A 21,008-nucleotide genomic window follows, 5' to 3' on the forward strand; every position below is an offset into this window, starting at 1 on the left:
TAACATTGTGGCTGTTGGAATACACCGAAGTAAAATAAGTGTCTAGATAAAAAAATTAAAAAATAAAAAAAAAAAAAAAAAAAAATGTCAATCCACAACCTGTACACCCAACATACATGTATATCCACTGAACTGTTTAAAATCTTGAAACTGCATCAACCTATCTCTCTGACAAGTTTATTCCAAACAAGTTCCAGAGCATGTAGCCAAACTATGCGGGTCCCCCGACACAAACTTGAAATTTCTAAACACAATTTTGTCTTCAAAGGTACGACTATATGGAACAGTTTGGTTGATAAAATATTCGACAAATGCACTCCTAATAATAATAATAATAAATACAACATTTATAAACCGCCTTATAGCTAAATCATATAACTCGATATAATTTAATCCTGGAGATAAACTCCAGTGCTTTCTAAAGCGGCTCTTACATTAACTGAGCTTAGTTTAATTGAAAATTAGACATGACAAGTTCATTTTACCTATGTAAATGCAAAATCAATCAAATGCTAGAGAAAAGAAGTATATTTTAAGTTTGGTCTTGAAAGATGTAACTGACTCAGCTGATCTTATGTCGTATGGCAAGGAATTAAATACTTTAACTGCACAGTGACTAAAAGCTTTCTCTGTGTTTACATAGTTAGGAGAGGGCGGAAAACTAAGGTAAAAATAATCATTATCAAGACGTACATTTTTAAAACTTTGCTGCCTAGGAGATATCAACTCTTTTAAGTAAGGAGGAGCTATATTATTTAAACACTTGTAGGCAAGTAGGGCAATCTTAAAATCTATTCTAAATCTAACTGGTAGAAAATGAACTTTCTTAAGTAGTGGAGTAGTGTGTGCCTTTCTTCCTCTCCCGAAAATAAATCTTACAGCAGAATTTTGCACCTTCTGTAAACGACTTAAATCATAAGAGCTCAGTCCAAAATATACGCTATTGCAATAATCAATTCTAGAGAGTACTAGAGCATGAACAAGCTGAATCTTAAGGTTAAAAGACAGTTTTGATGCAATAAACCACAAATTTCTGATCTGAATATTACATGCTTGAACCACTGACGTAATCTGATCACTCATTGAAAGATAACTGTCCAAATACAGCCCAAGACTCTTCACAGTTCCACTAACAACATGTGGCTCTTGATCCTTAACAATCTGTAGAGAGGCTGGAATATTTTTTGAGTCAAATTTAGAGGATATAACGATGACTTCAGTCTTAGAAGAATTCAGTTGAAGGAAATTTTTTGTCATCCATTTCTTGATATTAGACATACAGTGTTCCATATTGTGCTCTAGCTGTGATGGGTCATCAGAATCATGAGTGAAATACAGCTGGGTGTCATCAGCATACAAATGAATACAGCACCCATGCATACTTGCAATGTTCTCAAGATCTTTAATGAAAACAATGTCATGGTCCCTGGCTCTAGTAAATTTTCCGACCTTTCCTCCCCCATCTCAATTATCAAGAGCCGTATCAAAAAGCTCTTACTTGAAACCCAGCAATTGACAACACCTGGGCGAGAAATTGAGTGGCTCCCCCTAAATAGCTGGGGCATTGAACCAGCTTGGTCAATCAGCATCCCATCCCTTGCATACAACTAATTACAAAAGCGCTAATTATACCTGTTTCAAAAGCATCCTGTCTGGAAGTTCCCTGACTGCCGTGTGAATCTTTGGATCTATTTTTGGATCTATTTTTATATTGATATGATTTTTATATACCTATATATATTCCTCGCATAATTTCCATGTCCGCCTGAACAAACCTGGCACCATCAAATCTTACTCTAGAAACCCCAGAACTCATCAAGCCTAGTCTGAATTCAAAACTAGTTGACCAGCTACGTACAGTTTCCTGGACAACTGGAACCTTTTGGGCCATGCACAAGCCAATAGCATGTATGGTCCTGCAGTGGGGTCTCCTTGTCCTTGGATCTGTGTTTTGATCCGTCTTTTCTTAAAATTTTCCATTTGTGTCACTTAGAATCACCTTTTAAAATGTTAATCGACACCACTGGTCCTAGTTAAATTTAGCCATGGCACGACTACTCGAACGTAACAGTTAAATAGGTGTGTCATACTATTATATTCTTATAATTATATCATATGAATTGATTGCACTGCTAATAAATAAAATACTTTGTTTTACTAAAATACTTTGTTTTACTATATATATATATAAAACTCTAGAACCCTGGTCACAAGAGCAACTGCCTAAACGTGCAGAAGTGAAAACAAACACATAATAATACTAGCAGTCCTTACTCCTAAATTTGAAACTAACTTTTTAACTTTGACAAAAGGCTTGACATGCAATCATTATTTAAAAGCTGCGCATCTAAATGACATCTGAAAGGGAATCCTAAGAAGATTCTTGATCTTTTGTCAGGGCTCCTCCTCATTTAAACCTCAATCATCATTCGGCTGAGTCGACCGAGGAGACATAACGCGCAGATGTGTAATTTCGCACATATCCAACGCATCCTTAGCTAATCCCTAGACTAGGTGACACCAGGATTCAAACCTTGGACCTTCAGCGCAGAAGGGTTGAGGGCCATAACCCAAACCACCCTGAGTCAGTCTCCCAAGCCTGTCAAAGCAGTCCACAGCTGCATTTCTTAAATGAGGAGGACAAACAAAGGGCTTGCTGGCATCAAATTTGACGAAAACAATTATTCCCTGGCTAGTTTAAAATGTAGCTCACTCTTAGAGTAGAGTTGAGTAGAGTAAAAAAGAAAAAAAAAACAGATAAGACAACACATGTGAATAATGACTAAAATTCTGAATTCTAATGTCATCAACACAGAATTTCGGAAAGTGATCCATTCATTTCTATAAAGTAAAATAAAGTTACGTAAAATATATGCCATCTCATCATCACACATGTTTATAAAATATCATCGGCCATCGAACTATGTGAAAAAATATATAATAAATATTCCCCACCAACATTAATTATTTGTCAAATAGAATATATTTAAAACATTTATCAAAACATAATCTTATTTTAATATAAAAACCTAATCAAACTTCCTTGATAGGACACAAGGATACAAGGATACAAGGATACAAGGATATATACAAGGATACAAGGATACAAAAGTGATAATTACTTTATTGAGTACACAATTAATTCTGAAATAATTTACAAATGTGTAGGGATGAAAATATTTGACATACGTTGCATGCCACTTTTCGCGCGCGAAGCGCGCGCCGCCGATATTTGGATACGAAACATGTATCAAGAAAATATAAGGGATGATACTCGTAAAATATTTGTTTAAAATATTACAAACAAGACCGTTGACGAGTATAACTCGGCGCGCGTCTTAGTAGGTTATAAACCTACAAATGATTTGTTTTGATTCATGTTGACGACGTCGATCCTTCGCAGCTTTAAGCTTGGTGTGGCCCAGTTCACAATTAAGTGGTGCATCGCACCGATCTAACGAAACATTATTTGATGCGTGGAGAAGCCCAGTAGTACATCACACAATTGTAGCGCGATGCGTTACTGTGCCGCGCCGAGCTGCCATGAATTGACATCGTCAATTAAATCACACAACAAAATTTGTTGAGGACTAGAACTATGCTTGCCCCACGTTGTGTATAAAGTATGTGTAGTAACCAGCCTGTCACTCACAAATGCTCGGCCAAGCTTCGCTGTAGGTTTATAACCTACCATGCAAGACAAGCGCCGAGTTGGACTCGTCGACGATCTAATTGCTAATATTTGAAACAAATATTTTACGAGTATCACCCGTTAAAAGCTTTGCAGCGACGTAAATACTGAAAACAAAACTGCAACTGCTATCTAAAATTTTAAATATATAAGTTACTATATAATAATACATAAATTTTTATTTACCACACAACTTATGATATATAAATTATAACAAGTTAAGCGTTGACGGATGTTACTCGTCTAAATTTCTTCGAATTAGCGCGCGCCGTTGTAGCGCGATGCACTACTGGGTCGCGCGCGCATCAAATAATGCTTCTCGCAACCACTTCGGTAGATCGGCGAAATGCACCACTGTGCCTCACCGAGCTGCGAAGGATTGACATTGTGAATCAACGCGCGCCGCTTTCTTCTCGAAATGGCACGAGCTACGAAGTAGCGCGCGCCGGGCCAGATCATTAACAATGGTCAAGTTAAGCGCCAAAATTTGGCACCACATGACATTCCTTAGCAACAAGTTGTTTATAGTTCCAAAAGTTCCAGTTGTACAATAAATATGTTCGTTAAATAATTTTTACAAAGCACATTTAGGAAAGAATAATTTACAATGGTACAAAACGCACTATGCAAAACAATCCATGGATTACACCAGCAATTATAACATCAATAAATCACTGTCACGAACTATACGAAAACTGGGTCAAAGCTCGCAAAGTCAAGTGCAATCTAGGAGATACTGACACAAAAGGTGGCCTCTGTCACTGCGCAGTATGTAACAAAAAGCGCAGTGAGTACTTAACTTATAAATATTATAGAAAAGAACTCAAAGTTATACGTGAAAAGGCTCAAACTTCGTACAATATGGGTAAATTTAATGAAGTTCAAGGTGACAGTAAGAAAACATGGCAACTAATCAATAAGATACGCGGCAAAGGGAAACGAGAAATTAAACCCCCGTTTGTTATTAATAATGAGAAAATAATGAATCGTAGAATTATAGCTAACGAATTTAATAATTACTTTGTATCTCTTGCCCCTAAGTTGAATGAATCATACAGTACAACCGGTCAAATTAGACTAAGTCCAATTCAATGCTTTACGGACTACTTACCAAGGCCAAATACCTCAAGTATATTTCTCAGCGATTGTACACCAGAAGAAATAGAGAAAATCATTAGCGAACTCAAGAATGGAAAAGCTAGTGACATCCCTATTCACGTCATCAAACGAACGTCTAAGATTATAAGCCCACTCCTGTCAGTATTATTTAATGAACACATGAGAAATGGAACTTTTCCAGACCGACTGAAAATTGGTAAAATTAGCCCTATATACAAAAAAGACGGTACAGAATATCTCGAAAACTATAGGCCAGTATCTACCCTAGCTGTGTTCGGAAAGTTATTTGAGAAAGTAATCTACTCCCGTTTGTACAGTTTTCTTGTGTCGCAGAACGTTTTGTTTGAGAACCAGTTTGGTTTTAGGAAGAGTCACTCAACTAACCACGCCCTTAATTACTCAGTTGACTATGTAAACTCCCATATAAAGGAAAAGCAACATGTATTAGGTATCTTTATCGACTTATCAAAGGCATTTGACACTATCAGTCACGATAAACTTCTCATAAAACTTGACAAATATGGTATAAGAGGTAACGCAAACGAGCTTATTGGAAGTTACCTATCGAACAGACAGCAGTACGTTTCAGTTTTAGGTGAGGAATCTGATAAACTCCCTGTTATTTGTGGAGTACCACAAGGTAGTGTTTTAGGACCGCTACTGTTTATAATTTACATAAACGATATCTATAACTCATCAGACCTAGGAAAATTTATACTTTTCGCTGATGACACCAATATATTTGTAGTCGACAAATCTGTCCAGAATCTCTACCAAAAAGCTAATACTATAATGAATTCTGTTTACAATTATATGAAATGCAATCTTCTCCACATTAACATCAAGAAATGCTGTTACATTCACTTTACACCAGGAAAGAAGGATGTAACTAGTAGTAGTAGTAATAGTAATGATCTTATTTTAACGTTGAATAACACAGTCATTAAACGTGTTGATGAAACTAAATTCCTCGGCGTTATTATAGATAAAAACCTTAACTGGAAACCTCATACTGCATATCTTAGTTCTAAATTAAAGTGTGAAGTCGGTAAACTCTGCCGTATGAGAAGATTTATACCTAAAGAGCTGTATAATGACCTCTACCACACCCTCTTCGAATCTCATCTAGGATATGGGATCTCAGTGTGGGGAGGCATATCGAACAATAGGCTAGAACCAATATTTAAAATTCAAAAAAAGTGCACTCGTATTCTATTTGGTGATCAAGAGGCATACAGTAATAAGTTCAAAACATGTGCTAGAACCCGCCCAATTGGATCCCAAAAACTTGGAGCCGACTTCTATAAACGAGAATCAAGTAAACCCCTTCTCAGCAGAAACAAAATACTCTGCGTGCATAATTTGTATAAGTACCACTGTCTACTTGAAATGTTTAAAATAATCAAACTTCACACTCCAATACCGATGTACAATTTATTTCAAAAGTCACCCCGACGTGATAACTACTTTATTAACCCCGCTGCAACCAATTTGTTTGTATATAAAACCTCGAATATGTGGAATAAATTCCTTAAACCTTCTAGTAAGATTGACTTCTCGTCCCCAATTGCACTTGTTAAAGGTCGCATTAAATCTATGCTACTCAATGCTCAAAAAGCTGGAAACACTGATGAATGGTCAGAACTCAACTTTGATGGAAATGACATGTGCCTATAATTAAGAACACACAAACTAGTCCATATAGATTTCATACTACACACACAAAATAACACACACAATACACACCACAGTCAAACATAGAAACTATATATTCACACATATAACACAGAACACTGATCATCCGCCTTACACTGGTGTCTGGACTTGTCTGGAGTGTTCGTCTGGAACGTGGGACGGACTCACAAATATATTGTGTAAACGTAGCGCGCGAAACTTAAATATTGTATAACTCTATCATTTCATTACCCAGCGTGATTTACCGCGCCAGAATAATGAAATGAAGCCGCGCTATATCCGTGAACCTACAGTGACTTATATTTTATATTTTGTATCTCTTATATTATTACTACGTAACGCGAAATTAAGTTGTATCACACTCCCGGTTTTGGACCCCAATGTTAACCTTGCAGCAACTGTGTCAGCCCAATATACTCTAGAAGTATGATCACACTTATTTTAATGAACAAAAGACCCATAATTAATATAATCAGATACTCGTCAACAGCAGCAGTTTCCTTACGTGTGATGTGTTGTCCTTCTCCTTTCTGTGTCCCCGTCGTTTTGTTTTGTGAAATGTATTGTAGTAGTGTTTTAATATTTAAATCGAACGCAACTCAATAGTTAATAATAACAAACACAAATACTATTTTAAATAATTGATTAATATCGATTTATATACGAACCAAACATTAATTATTCTTTAATAACCTTTTATATATGTGTTAAACGATCCAGGGCATATCTAAAATTCGATAATGAACTTCATATACTATTAGTGCCGCGTGCTGATAAATATTCTGGGAATCAATCCACCCAATCGTGGCGATAACATATTTTTGTGCTTGGCCGGTTTTAGGTTTGAGTTTGTGCTCCAAAAGTGGTAAATCGGGTGCTAGTAAAGCTCTTGCAGGCAACTGGCTCCTTTTGCCAACTGCTTTTGGTTTAAGCGCTGACTCACATTTGGAACTGGCACTGGTATAATTGTAATATCCTACGAAGTCAGCATGCTATATTATTTTGCAAAACTCGTTCAATTTATCTTGACAATATTTAAAGTTTATGGTTTTAGGTTTAGGCGCGGCGCACGCACCGCTTATATGTTATAGCTCATTCAGCTTCTGTTTTCAGCGCTGTGTTGCTACATGTGGGTCAAGCGCGGTGCCGCGCCTAAACAGCAAAAGAGTTATTTATTTTAAAATTTATTTTTGTATCTCAAAAATGATGTTAAGTTTTTAATATGACGTAGAATTAAAGCTATTTCCGTAGTACAGCCTAAGTGCTAAGCATGCTCGTTAGAAAAACTATGAACAATGAACATAACATGCTAGCTTTCTTTATTTTTGTAAGTCGCGTCGGCTAACATCTTGGGTTGTACTGGATGTAACAAGTTTATTATCGGATGTCTACTTATATTTATTATGATATCATTATTCATTGTAATGGCAATAAAATTTAAATTTTGTTTTACTTAAAAAAAAAATTTTGTTTTACTAATCGTTGCGCGCGCTATATTCGCACTAAATTTGCATATTTTCTAGTTTTCTCATTTTTGATTTCGGCAGCTGCTGTTTTAATTTTACTTAATACATTAGTGCATGCAGTGCTAACTGCTATTAATTGACGATGTCAATTCATCGCAGCTCGGCGAGGCACAGTATTAGCTTGACGGATGTTACTCGTCTAAATTTCTTCGAAGTAGCGCGCGCCGGGCCAGATCATTAACAATGGTCAAAGTATTAGCGCATCTCGCCGATCTAGCGAGGAGCATAATTGAGTGCGCGGCGCGGCACAGTAACGCATCACGCTACAATAACTGCTAGTATCGGGGCGATAGCCCCGATATACAGCCGCGCACTTCACACTCGATCGTGCGCGGTGGGTCTACAAGTGACAATACACCTTCAAACTTGTAGGTTTATAACGTACCAAGACGCGCGCCGAGTTGGACTCGTCGACGCGACGCGGTCTTGATGCTTGATATTTGAAACAAATATTTTACGAGTATCACCCGTTAACAATGCAACGTGTGACAAAGACTTTTTAATCAATAAATTTTTATATTAAAACAAAGTAGAACAGCACCAAGCACACGATATAGATGTTTAAAGCATCGAAGAGCAGTCAACAGGCCTTTAACCTAGTTTGATAATGCATCGCGTTGGCTGTTCATTGTTCATTATTTAGAATTTCACAATAACTCAGATCCAGACATTTCTTTCGATATTTTAGAAATTAACTCATAATGTTATGTAGCACCATTAAACGAAAAGTGACTACTGACTGAAGCGACAAGCGTATTATGTTCCCTCATGTTCGGTAAATATTATGTACTTGGACAAAGTGTAAAACGTGTGTAATAATCACCCTACGCGCGTGGGGTGGACTCCTGGGGTGGACTTTTATTCAGCGCGTATTTTGTAGCCTGTTCAACTTGACGTTTTGAATCGTTACTATCTCAATGTCACAGATACATAGAATGTGAGGTGATCATCTTAAAGAGAAACGTCTCAGCTTTCACCTGGTGTAAAGTTTATCTTTGTTCTCAAAATATAGCTCGCTCAGTGTGCAACAGAAGTTGACATTACAATAACCACGTCCGCGACCGGTCGTCAGATACCGGAGTCTTGCACAAAATTGGGTCCCTAAATTAAAATTTTATGACACAGTTACGATGAACTAGTGTCTAGGGAAACATTTGGTGAAAGTTTCAACTCTCTACTATAAAAATAGCTATAGTTATTGAAGATAAACCGTGAGAAAATTCCTCTTGTCGGGATCGACGCCATCAGAAAATCCCTTCTGTACCACGTGACAACGATTAGAGCGTCACGTGGCCGTCACGTGACACAAGTGCGCGCATCTGGTCGACCTTTCTCGTGGGAAATCCTGATTGCCTGATCGATCTCCTGGGAAATCCTGATTGCTACGGAAAGGGCTGACAACCACTGTTATTTTCGTTCCTCAATTTTCCAGTTCACTTGCTCAGTGCTGTCAGTGTCAGTTGTTTTTTGTTTGCCCTGCTAAATAAATTTCACTCCGTCATAATCCCCTACTCCCCTATCCAATGAACTGTTTCTGTTACAGCTGCCATTCTGTTGACTTGACCCTAACTTAGTCTTATCATTGTCACTTGATAACTTTATCCGTGTGCACTTTCTCGAAACTCACTTATCTTTGTCAAGACTCAGCCTATCTCAGATCTAAATGTTGCCTTAACAGACTTACTGGTCACTGCACTGGGCCCTCCTTTAAATGCAAATATCATATGAGCAGCCGATCGATTTATTGCTTGAACTGTGCATCCTTTTTTTAAATACATAAGGTCAATTTTTCTATCGTGAAACTTAGTCACTGAAAGTGAAGACAACGCAATCTGGCTGTGCCGGTTCCCCTCTGCCTAGATCACTTAGAATATCCATAGTTAGCAATACTTTAATCGTTTAATGCAGCGATATAGCCAGTTATTAATGCCACATTGTAGATTTTAGCCTGTTCCAATCATCCTTATATCGAGTTAATGAAATTTATGAAATTGCCTACCGTTCAAATCGCTCTCTGTTGTTAGCACCACACTGATTAACTACAATATTCCAATTTTTTAGAATTATGTCCGACATAATTCTAATTTTTGCTGTTACAGCAGATAGTTATGGTGAAATGGCACGCAGGAATAAGTCATCCCTGTCCTCCAAAAAGCACATGAAAAGGTACTTGGTAAGCCATGTCTTTTCCAATATCAAATCCAATGTATCACAATCTGTGGACTTTTTACTCAAAAACTAGATTGATTAATTGATAATTCATTGCTGATTGTTCACGCGCCCTGTATGGAAGTATAAAAATGGTAATCCGCATACTCCAGGAAGAATTGAAGCAATCTCAAGAGAAAAGAAGGGAATCTGGATCCTTCGTCGGATCGTCACAGAGCTTAGAGGGGAGCTCTACGCTTCACTGGCCATGCAAAGCAGGGAGAGTGACGGAGGCGGAGGCACTGCTGGCTGCTGGAGCGGACATTAACAAGCTGGACAGAGCGCAGTTGAACCCTTTCATGGACGCGATCAACTCAGGTAAATCATTTGACCGCCTTAACAATATGGGTTTATCTAACATTGGTAATAGTAGCAAGAGGTTTTAGTCATGCGTTTGATTACAGCACAGTGTGAAACCCTGAAGCATACGTCGAGCTCTAAACTCTGTTTTGTCTGATAATCAATTATTTGAATATTGAAGGATTAAATTTGGTAACTTGATGATCACATAATTAACAGAACAGGTCGACTGTGCTAGATGGCTGCTGAGGCAAGACGGTTGAAAGCTCCAGCCCGAGATATGGTCGTTTTGTAGGGAGAGGGGGCTAGAGTCAGTGCTAACAGCTTAACAGAAGGTAAAATCCTGAACTTTTGTTCATTGATTCTTTGAATCAATGAACAGATTCAAAGAATCAATGAACAATCGTTCAGATGTAAAAATTATTTATTCACTATTTTGCATTACATTTAGTTACAGGACTGACATGCGACATCCGTCGTTGACCTTTGTCTTTATTTCAGCAAGGTACGGAGAGCGATCCATGGCTGTCCCGATAGACCCACTCAGACTCCTGCCGGAAGATACTCCTCCGGTTGATCCAGATGAGACAGTTCTAGCAGATGATCAGTTACAGACTGAAGAACATATCCCACAGATCAATGCGTCAACATCTGCAAATGAAGGTACTTCAATCTGCTCTTCTTGTATATGTCTTTGTGCCTGCGTCTGTGATTGTACTGAAGTGTACTCTGTGTGTTTGTGCCTGTGTCTGTCTTTGTATCGAGTGTGTGTCTCTGATTGTACTGCGTGTGTCTGTAATTGTAATGTAGTGTACTGAAGTGAACTATGTGTGTTTATGTGTGTGTGTCTGTGTGTGTATGTGTCTGTGTGTGTATGTGTCTGTGTGTGTATGTGTCTGTGTGTGTTTGTGGGTGTGTTTGTGGGTGTGTGTATGTCTGTGTGTATCTGTGTCTGTCTGTGTGTCCGTCTGTGTCTGTGTGTGTCTGTGTTTATGCTGTGTCTGTGTGTCTATGTCTGTATGTGTTTGTGGGTGTGTGTATCTGTCTGTCTGTCTGTCTGTGTGTCTGTCTGTGTGTGTGTGTGTGTGTGTGAGTGAGTGTGTGTCTCTGTGCGTCTGTGTGTGTGTGTGAGTGTGTCTCTGTGCGTCTGTGTGTGTGTGTGTGTGTGTGTGTGTGTGTGTGTGTGTGCGCGTGTGTGTGTGTCTGTGTGTGTGTGTGTGTGTGTGTGTGTGTGTGTGTGTGTGTGTGTGTGTGTGTGTGTGTGTGTGTGTGTGTGTGTGTGTGTGTGTGTGTGTGTGTGTGTGTGTGTGTGTGTGTGTGTGTGTGTGTGTGTGTGTGTGTGTGTGTGTGTGTGTGTGTGTGTGGTGTGTGTGTGTGTGTGTGTGTGTGTGTGTTCTTTCATAGAAGTTGTTATTTCCAAGATACGAAGTTCGAAAAGCTAGCATTTAGTAATAGACGAATTTTGCAGCTGATATCAGAATCGAAATGATGATGGTACTACACGAGATGCTCATGGAAAAGGTATCAGTTTGCTTTTCTCCTCCCACGAGCAGTACAAAGTGTGGGTTCAACTTTAATCTGATAGAAGATATCGTATGCGGAACCCAAGCCCGGCTATGTCTGTACATAATAACGAAAGAAACCGGTAAGTTTTTAATCATGTAAATGTTCGGCCGAAAGTTTGCTTTCATTTTAGACTAGTGACGAAAATCAACAATCGTTTGCCAGTTTGGTTAGTAAAATCGACAAAAAATAGTCCATTCCCCAAGGCCATGATATTCGAATTCTGTCCGTTGAAATCGGCCACTCTGATTTTTATCATTGAACTTTGCATTGATGACATGTTCATTCTCTACAGGTTATGCTGCGAGGGCGTTTAGCTCGATAGATGTTGAAAATGCCCACAGCATTATAAATCATTTGGACCGCCGAGGGGTCCAAAACTCCTCAATCGAAGAGCTTAGTAGACATGTCAGCAACCTACAGAGACTTCAAATTCTCAGGAAAACCTCTCTAGGACGGTAATACATTAACTTGTTTAGTTAATAAATTTAATAAGTAGATTTTGAGTGATGATTACTCAATACTGATATCGAGGTACCATAAAAAGGGTATATAAACTTATCACTTATGCTTATATGCTTATGCTCTTATACTATCAATGAATATCAAATCGCCTTCTCTAGTTATCAAACCCAACATAAATTAAATCTCGGCCTACAAGGACTATTCGATATTTACAACAGACCGAGTGAATGTCTCAATCTTTTCAGGAAGCTTTATACTCCGACATCCACAATTTACCACGCCCCTGAGATCGACAAAGGTCTTTCTGATAGATTGACTTCCAGCCAATTCGATCTATCGAAGCCGAGTGGGAAGAACAAAGAACTGAAACCCATGGTCGCAACGATGCTCCTCGCGGACAAGGGAGAGTTAGGGCCATCGGTGGTCACAAGACTGCAGAATATTTATTTTTTTAAGCGTTGAGGTTGTCACGAAAGCGTACTGTAACGGGACTGTATCAGATTTGAGTGATTTGATTTTGTGATTCGCAGTTCACGTGATTTTATTGTGATCTTAGACTGTAAAAACTATAAAGGTTCAAGTTGAACTATCGTTGCCATGATTATGTATTTTGGAACTGTTCACGTTGAAATTGCTTCGTTAATCAGCAGTCCTCCTTGGTAACCTTCTACTGTGTAATGCAGCTACGATCAACGATACTTAGCTAGTACATTCATAGTAACTGCACTGAGAAGAGTAAAAAATTTGAGCTTTGACGGAATAACATTTCCTTGTTTTTAGATACGGTTACTATTCTAGTGAGGGGTTCATAGCTGACCATTAAGGTCTTACTCACAATAATTTGTGCTCTGATATTGGCCGTACTGACTGCTGTTGAAAAAGCCACGCCATCAGATGCGCGTCACGAGAGTCCACCCCAGTAGACCCCACTACGTACAAAATTTGAAATTTTCCCAAAAACTTCTGATTAAGCTAGTTTGTTTTCAATAACTTTTGCAATATTAACAGTAGACCCTTCAAATTTTCACCAAATGTTTCCCTAGACACTAGTTCATCGTAACTGTGTCATAAAATTTTAATTCAGGGACCCAATTTTGTGCAAGACTCCGGTATCTGACGACCGGTCGCGGACGTGGTTATTGTAATGTCAACTTCTGTTGCACACTGAGCGAGCTATATTTTGAGAACAAAGATAAACTTTACACCAGGTGAAAGCTGAGACGTTTCTCTTTAAGATGATCACCTCACATTCTGTGTATCTGTGACATTGAGATAGTAACGATCAAAACGTCAAGTTGAACAGGCTACAAAATACGCGCTGAATAAAAGTCCACCCCAGGAGTCCACCCCACGCGCGTAGGGTGATAATGGTAAATCACCATTTTATGTAGTATCAAATATATAACACCATTTGATTTTGATGTAACCAACCTGTATTCAGTGTGTGTAATTTTAATTTAGTATTATAAGTAAAAATATTGTAGAACCATTTTATAATTTATTATTTATTTTATTATTTATAATTGTATACTAACATGTAACATTCAACATTTGTACCAATTTTAGCCTGAAGATGGCGTTGACGCCGAAAATTTGCCTACATTCCTGTTTCATTTGTCTTTGTCTCTTCCAACCGGATATTATCCAACTATCAGTAAAACTTTCAAATTGTTACACAAATAGTCAAATACATCATTTTATTTCAAATAGAATTCGCCGGATGACTTGTAAATGCCTTGACAAGTGACCGAGTGTAAACAAAATTAGGGACACCCAAACATCAGTTGACCAGTTAACTGGTCATAGCATTTACATTGGGCCCTGTACAGGTAAGTGAGGTAGAGATTTAATTAATTAACTAATTTAATTGAGGGTAACTGTCTGAATCTGATGGGATGTCAACTCAATTGTCTGCGGTTAACAGATTTAGTTTGAAGTAGCAACTGGTTTCTCAGACTGGAAATTATTCAAGCACTGAATATAATTAGGAATGTAAACACAGTCTTCGTTGGAATTATATCTGAATGAGTCAGAATGTGGAGAGGTCAAGATATTTAAGCTTGTGACAGTTTTCTCGTGATGTCTTTTCATTTAAACACTTACAACTTAATGTATCATAAAACATCTTCAACTTTCACTGTAACCGTAACTGGGTTACCAGTAACCGTATTTTTACTGGCTGCATACTTTTTAATGATAATGTTCATTCTGGACTGATCGTAAAGATAGTGTCCCAAGACCAGAAGAATGTTGGACGCCAGTAATACCACCCAGATGATAAACATAACAAGCTCTGTGATCTGCCTCTCCAGTGTCATAGCAACCAGTCCTAGCAATATTGTGACCAGCCAGTACCCAATTGTAATGTTGTATATTCGCTCCTTTCGCGCTTGGTAATTTGTTAAGTCTACCATGTACTGTTTTATTCTGCTGTTGGCCATGTTTTTAACTGAGATTGAACGATCTATTTTTTCGCTTTTCTCCAGGATTATACATGATTTATCGCGGAAAATGGCGAGTTGTTCGGCTTTGATCGACTTGTCTTCCGGTTCTTTCAAAGGAGTTTTTATGCTGATTTTTGTCTCAGATTTGTTAGTTTGGGCACTATCTTTCCTCACGTTAGAAGTCATGGTTGTGGTGCTTTGGATAATAATCTGATTGTTATTTCCGTCCATACTTTAGAAAAAGGCATCGATCACAACAAATCTAAGCTTAAATTAGATATCCGACATAATGCAGAAAGTTACAAAGCAAGCAGAAAATAACACTGCACTATACAGACTTGCATGATATGTTCGCAGTTTTTAATTCGCTTTGATCTGTGATCAGCAGAATTAGATTTAACTGGTGAACGACATATAACAAAAATTCAACTAAAAGGCCCTATGTTGAGTGATAACAGTATTAAATATCCACGCACAGCGGCTATACGTCTACTACTAGCTTTGCCTATAATACTAGTGTACTTATTACTAATAGTGTAAAACTGATTACGGAGGCCGAGGGGGGGGGGGGGGGGGGGAGGGGGGTTCAAAAATCACGTAATCACTTTTTTGTTCAAAAAGTGATTACGTAATATGTGAACGACTCTAACAATTTTTAAAAATTCTTGTGAAAGGCCCCGAGTAGAGGGTGTGAAAGTGATCTATTTCGATGTATTTTTTGGACGCTGATTCCGAATCACCCCCCCCCCCCCCCCATGACGCAGAGTAAAAATGTTTTCCTTGATCAGAAAGGTATGGCAAAAAACTATTTTGATCACGTGACAGGCGAGTAAAACATGAATTCGATTATATTTATTTAGGGCTCCGGTTAGGCCTAAGGTTAAGTTAGAGTTAGGTTTATAGATAGCTTCAGAGTTATGGTTATGTGTTATGGTTAGGATTAGAGTTTATGTAGAACCGTTTTGTACGGCTGCAAAACCGTGGCCGTAAAAACCAAAGTCACGTGATAATTTTTGGGTGAGCGAATCAGTAAAATCAATATTTATATTTTATGCAATATCTTTGTCGCATATGAGTGGAGTAGTACTAGTAATAAAATATTAATACTGTGTTTCGTTTGCACATGTTCTGTATTAAATTTTAGCGTTTTTGCAACTATAAGTATAAGTATCGTAAAAATCGTACGTTTTTATTTTATTTTTGTAGCAAGATGCACTACTGGGCCGCGCATCAAATAATGTTTCTTGCACAACTAGACTGGGCCACGTCGAGCTGCGAAGGATTGAAATCGTCAATCAACTATCGCCCTCAAAGTCAAACCCTAAATTGTAATTCACTAATTATTTGTCAAATCGTTACGTGGCTATACCATATCTGATATCCTATATCCACCGCTGCGAACTGGTAACTTGTGTGTGGCAGGCCCATATCAGTGACTGATATCACGTGGACAAGATTACTGTTACATTTTACCTAGCTTGCTAGTCTATTGCCAGCTCCTCTAACGTATATCCTGTATGCAGGATCTCGGAAAGAGCGCCGCGCATAGAAACACGCACGCCTGGTAAGGTTACATTCATAACCTCACGGCAAATTTACAAGAAATTAACGTGTATTGGGTGTATTTATAATACACGTGACTTTTAGAATTAAACCACTCTGTGTAGTGTGGTTTATAAACCTATACACACTACACGGAGTGGTTTAATTCTAATAGTCACCAAGGCTTTATTATATTTACTAACTTATATCTCACTCGACTATACCTTATCGGACCTTATTTGGACGGACATTACTTGAACGCTGGAGGCCCTAGCGTTCATCTTAATGTCCGTTCAAATAAAGTCCGTTCAATTAATGTCCGTCCAAGTTAAAGTCCGTTGAAATTATTTCAAAAATTTTTTCATTTCGAACTTTTTGTCCAGAATATGACAACTTTGAGAACTTTATTGTGCCGTAAGTTAACGACGGAAAGGTTCTCTTTGGTCTGCCGGAGGCACAGAAAACTCTGCTAGTACCTTAGTTCCCAAAAATTTGTGTGCCATTATATTGAGCACAATTTATTTGAGCCCGAAAATTTTGGGCAGAAAATTTGAACTCATTTGGGCGACCGAAAATTTGGGCACAAATTCTTCGAAAAATGAACGATTTTCCACTAAAATTTCAGTTAAATATTTGCCTTAGTTCATTATTATTCCTTATTATTCCAGTTATTTTGCTTTCAATTTTAAGCATGTAGGTGGTAGTCTGAGTTGTTTCACATTATGAAATTTACGATCTGCCCAGTAACTACTAAAAAATACAGTGATGATGGCACAGTACAAAATGATAGATATACAATAGTGATATTTAGTCTCTCAATCAGATAGTTTAGTCTACTTACACTTAGCATATCTTATCATACCCCTTTCACATACAATGATCATTATGACGCCTCACCAGATAAGGAAAGGCTTTGAGAAGTCGGGTATAACTGATACTTGTAGATCAGACTTTACGGTGGATGATAATTCATTTGCAGATCTTGTTTAAATCTCTAGCTATCCGTACCTCTAGCCATTTGTTTTATTAGTAGCTGTTAGCTATTCCTGTTATTTCTATTCATTTAAAATATAAGCCTTTTTACTTGGTCAAGCCATGAATGACAGATTAGAAAACTAAAATTTAAAATATTATTTCACTTGGATATGAAGAAAAAGCCATCTTTCTATAGATTTCAGGGCCACAGGCCAAATGCCAAAAGTTTGGTTAGCAACAAATTTAGCAGACGGAAAAGATTTATGCAATTAATTTGGTCTGCAAAAAAATTGGGCGAGAGGCCCGCTCAAATTTTTTGTCGCCCAAATTTTTGGGAATTAAGGTATATGATATTTTCAAGGCTCACTTGGCGGAAAAATGTCAACGAAATTATGGCACTCAACAACATAGTTCATGAACTAGTCCCCGCCAACATGACAAACTTGTTCCAGCCTCTAGATATTAGTATTACGGTAAATCGTGTTTCCAAGGACATTGCCCGACGTTGTTATAGTTCATATTACTCGGGTGCGGTAATGAAACAGTGCTAGAAAAGCTCCACGTGATGTTAAGGTTAACCTTAAGTTGTCTAAGATAAAACCACTTCACGCCGAATGGCTTGTAAAAGTTAACACTGAAATGCAGGACCGGGGTAGTTTGATAAAAAAGGTTTCCATAAACTTAAAGCTGGAAATCACTGATGCTTTAAGTTTAAACATGGACTATTTCAAGCACGAAACCCCATTTGATGAAGATGATATGTGATATTAGACACTGATCAAGTACACTTTTTTACTGCTCAATGACTGCTTTTCTTACTTACTGTATAAAAAATGGATTTAAAAATCATTTGCTGAAATTTAAAAAACGTCAACAAAATTGAAAAAATTCGGATTTTTGATGGTTTTGAATGCCTTCGAGCGTTCATATTAATGTCCGTTCATAATTATGTCCGTTCATGTAATGTCCGTCCAAATAATGTCCGATAAGGTATCTTTTATAAACAACAAAAAACACTTCGTAATTTAGGTTTGTGAAAACAATTCTCATAACAACAAATTCAATTGAAGAAAAATTCTAGGTCCAATCAATATCAAAGCTTCATACCTATCAGTATAATAATATGTATATCTATGCATCAATTAATGTCAGCCTATTATTATATATGTTATAATAAAAGAAGAGCCCAATAGAGCCATCTGTACAACTCAATATTAATCAACTCCACGAATCGGAAAACGGTGACATATCACGCATGGAACAAATGAAATCCCCTTGTACATGTAGTCACACTTGAATCTGCTACTTATAGACCTGACTACTAAGGGAGCAAACCAAAAATCATTTAAAAAATCATTTAAAAATCATATAGCAGGTCATGTTGTGAATTGAAGCTGGAAAATCCGACATAATTTTAATTCCCGGTTAAGCAAATGTCTGCTTCACAATTTAAAGTGACGAAACATGGAATTACATTCCGCGAATTCATGTATCATCTTAAAAATGGGATACATCCACCCGGGCCCTCTTTCGTGCAAACCAAAATGATTCCAAAAATAAGTAGTTATGTTAATGGCGTGGTCTTATGACTTAAAATGTTCTAATCTATGACAACCCTAAATAGATGAAACCTTAAAATAGCAAAAAAAACATTCTAATCGATTCAAACTGATTATTTCTAATTCAGTTAATAACATACACATCATTACGTACAATAATAAGTAGTTGTCGAACTAAGGTGAAATTTATCATTCCATTCTCGGTACGCAAATTGTAAACATTCCCCACTAAACGATTATTTGATTATCATTATTTACCACAAAGTTAATTATCTAATTAAATGTATTTACATTGGTAAACGCAGTTGAACGCTCCTTATAGTGGATGGCAAATTAACGCATCATTTTGTGGTGGTAAATTTTATCCCAAAAGTTGCCAACATCGGTAAGAAATTTGACTACTTTAATAAGAAAAAAGTTCTCCGCCGCAAAACGGTGCAGAAATATCATCTCTTACCTACTATACAGAAAGACGTGACAGTTACATCAGAGAGCTTCATAAATTCTAAAATAATTTACTCGACAATACACCTAGCCCGGCTCGACAAGCCATTAAATGAAACCTAAACTCTGCAAAATGCAAAAAAAAACTTCAGCTCAAGAAGTAGCCGTCCTTTTGAGGCCCACTGGATGCGAGGGAGACCTCTGGAGCGCGCGCGGGAGAGGCAGCGCGCGTATATCCTTAGCGAGCTGGGCTGCGTTGGGACGAGAGTGTGGATCATTTGTCCAGCAGGAGAGAAGAAGTCGACTCATATCAGCTGAGGAACTGGACACATCAGGAACCAGTCCTTTGGAGAGATGCCACCATACCTTGTAAGGGGTTGGGTGAGATAGGTTATTAATACAAATACGAGCTGTTCATTTATCAGCCATCATTTTACTGTAACAGTAATAAGAAAGATGGAGAAATGTTTATTGAGATTGGTACCTGTTCAGGACTGTGACCTGGCCAAGGCCAGTGTCCAGCTAGGATCTCATACCAAACAGTGCCCAGAGCATACACGTCTGTAGACTCTGATAACTCTATCTCGCCCTTCTCTTTACCTGGGAACACGAGTTACATTAGGGGACAAGAGAGTACATATTTAGCATATTAAGCATTATGACATGTGGCCCTGTCAGTATTTAACCATAATATGCCTCGGAAACAGACTTTCTGCCACATTTTACCGTGCTCGTATTTACAATTACAGACCAGACGTAAATACTGGTGATCGAACATCTAATGATACCATTATTCCTTCAAGATGAATAATTTTCATTCTTGTCCGCCCAAAACTACATGACAACAGCAAATTATACAATGAACTGTTAATCGAAGTGGAATTTTAAAATGTAAACAGTGGATAAAAATTCCGATGGGAACAACTTGGAATAGTCACAGCTGATAAAATGAAGACAGTGGAATGGGCTGAGTCCAATAAAATGTAACATATGTTATTTGGTGCCACGCGGAGTCACTACAATTAAAAATGAAACACACCCTCGCTTAGATGAAGCACTGTATTTAAAAATGAAATTCGGTAATTCAAAAGATTATGTTCACACGAAATTAATTAAATTATTACCTGCGACGACAGCTTGAAGTTTTCTTATAATCTCCGGAGCAAGGTAATACAGGTTCACATTAAACAAAACCTGAAAATAAAAGAGTAAACATCATAACCCATACAATATAACATCTCTTATAAATACAGTACAACATAATCCCTCAAGATGTTCAATTTTGTGCTCGTTTTATTGGCAAACTTCACTACAACAGTCTGCACTTGGGCGGATTCAAACTCATCCGGAACAATTCTAGATAATTCCACACCCCCACACACAATTGTGAATCGTGTGCGCATGTATTGTTGGCTGAATTCTTGTAGTGTTGAACAATACTGACCGACCACACAAGTAAATTAGCTTTGAACAATAG

At 37.8% G+C, this 21,008-nt stretch overlaps 3 protein-coding genes across 10 annotated transcripts in view; 2 read left to right on the forward strand and 1 right to left on the reverse strand.

Moving 5' to 3' along the window:
• LOC134818419 (kynurenine 3-monooxygenase-like) overlaps positions 1-21,008 on the forward strand; it is a 927,626-nt gene that overhangs the window by 732,655 nt on the left and 173,963 nt on the right. The window lies entirely within an intron of this gene.
• Positions 10,797-13,115, forward strand: LOC134818422 (uncharacterized). Its single transcript, XM_063827964.1, has 5 exons — positions 10,797-10,874; positions 11,041-11,202; positions 12,008-12,184; positions 12,398-12,560; positions 12,813-13,115. The coding sequence occupies exons 2-5, from the start codon at positions 11,061-11,063 to the stop codon at positions 13,027-13,029; spliced, it is 699 nt and encodes a 232-aa protein (XP_063684034.1). The 5' UTR covers positions 10,797-10,874; positions 11,041-11,060; the 3' UTR covers positions 13,030-13,115.
• Positions 19,187-21,008, reverse strand: part of LOC134818413 (kinase suppressor of Ras 1-like) — a 31,967-nt gene continuing 30,145 nt past the window's right edge. For all 8 annotated transcript variants that reach the window (XM_063827949.1, XM_063827950.1, XM_063827948.1 and 5 more), the window contains 3 exons: positions 20,656-20,725; positions 20,016-20,131; positions 19,187-19,897 (listed from right to left, as the gene is read on the reverse strand). In XM_063827949.1, the coding sequence (XP_063684019.1) occupies positions 19,685-19,897; positions 20,016-20,131; positions 20,656-20,725 (399 nt within the window). In that variant the 3' untranslated portion in view covers positions 19,187-19,684. The remainder of the gene's footprint in view (positions 19,898-20,015; positions 20,132-20,655; positions 20,726-21,008) is intronic.

The sequence above is a fragment of the Bolinopsis microptera genome, chromosome 7, assembly GCF_026151205.1.
Source record: "Bolinopsis microptera isolate Bmic1 chromosome 7, MBARI_Bmic_1.0, whole genome shotgun sequence".
NCBI classification, from domain to species: domain Eukaryota; kingdom Metazoa; phylum Ctenophora; class Tentaculata; order Lobata; family Bolinopsidae; genus Bolinopsis; species Bolinopsis microptera.

Bases quoted from the DNA above. Each gene is read 5' to 3' on its own strand.
- LOC134818422 (XM_063827964.1), top strand. From the start codon at position 11,061: ATGGCTGTCCCGATAGACCCACTCAGACTCCTGCCGGAAGATACTCCT. The intron at 11,203-12,007 runs GTACTTCAATCT...CGAATTTTGCAG, and splicing joins GTCAACATCTGCAAATGAAG to CTGATATCAGAATCGAAATG. The intron at 12,561-12,812 runs GTAATACATTAA...CAATCTTTTCAG, and splicing joins AGGAAAACCTCTCTAGGACG to GAAGCTTTATACTCCGACAT.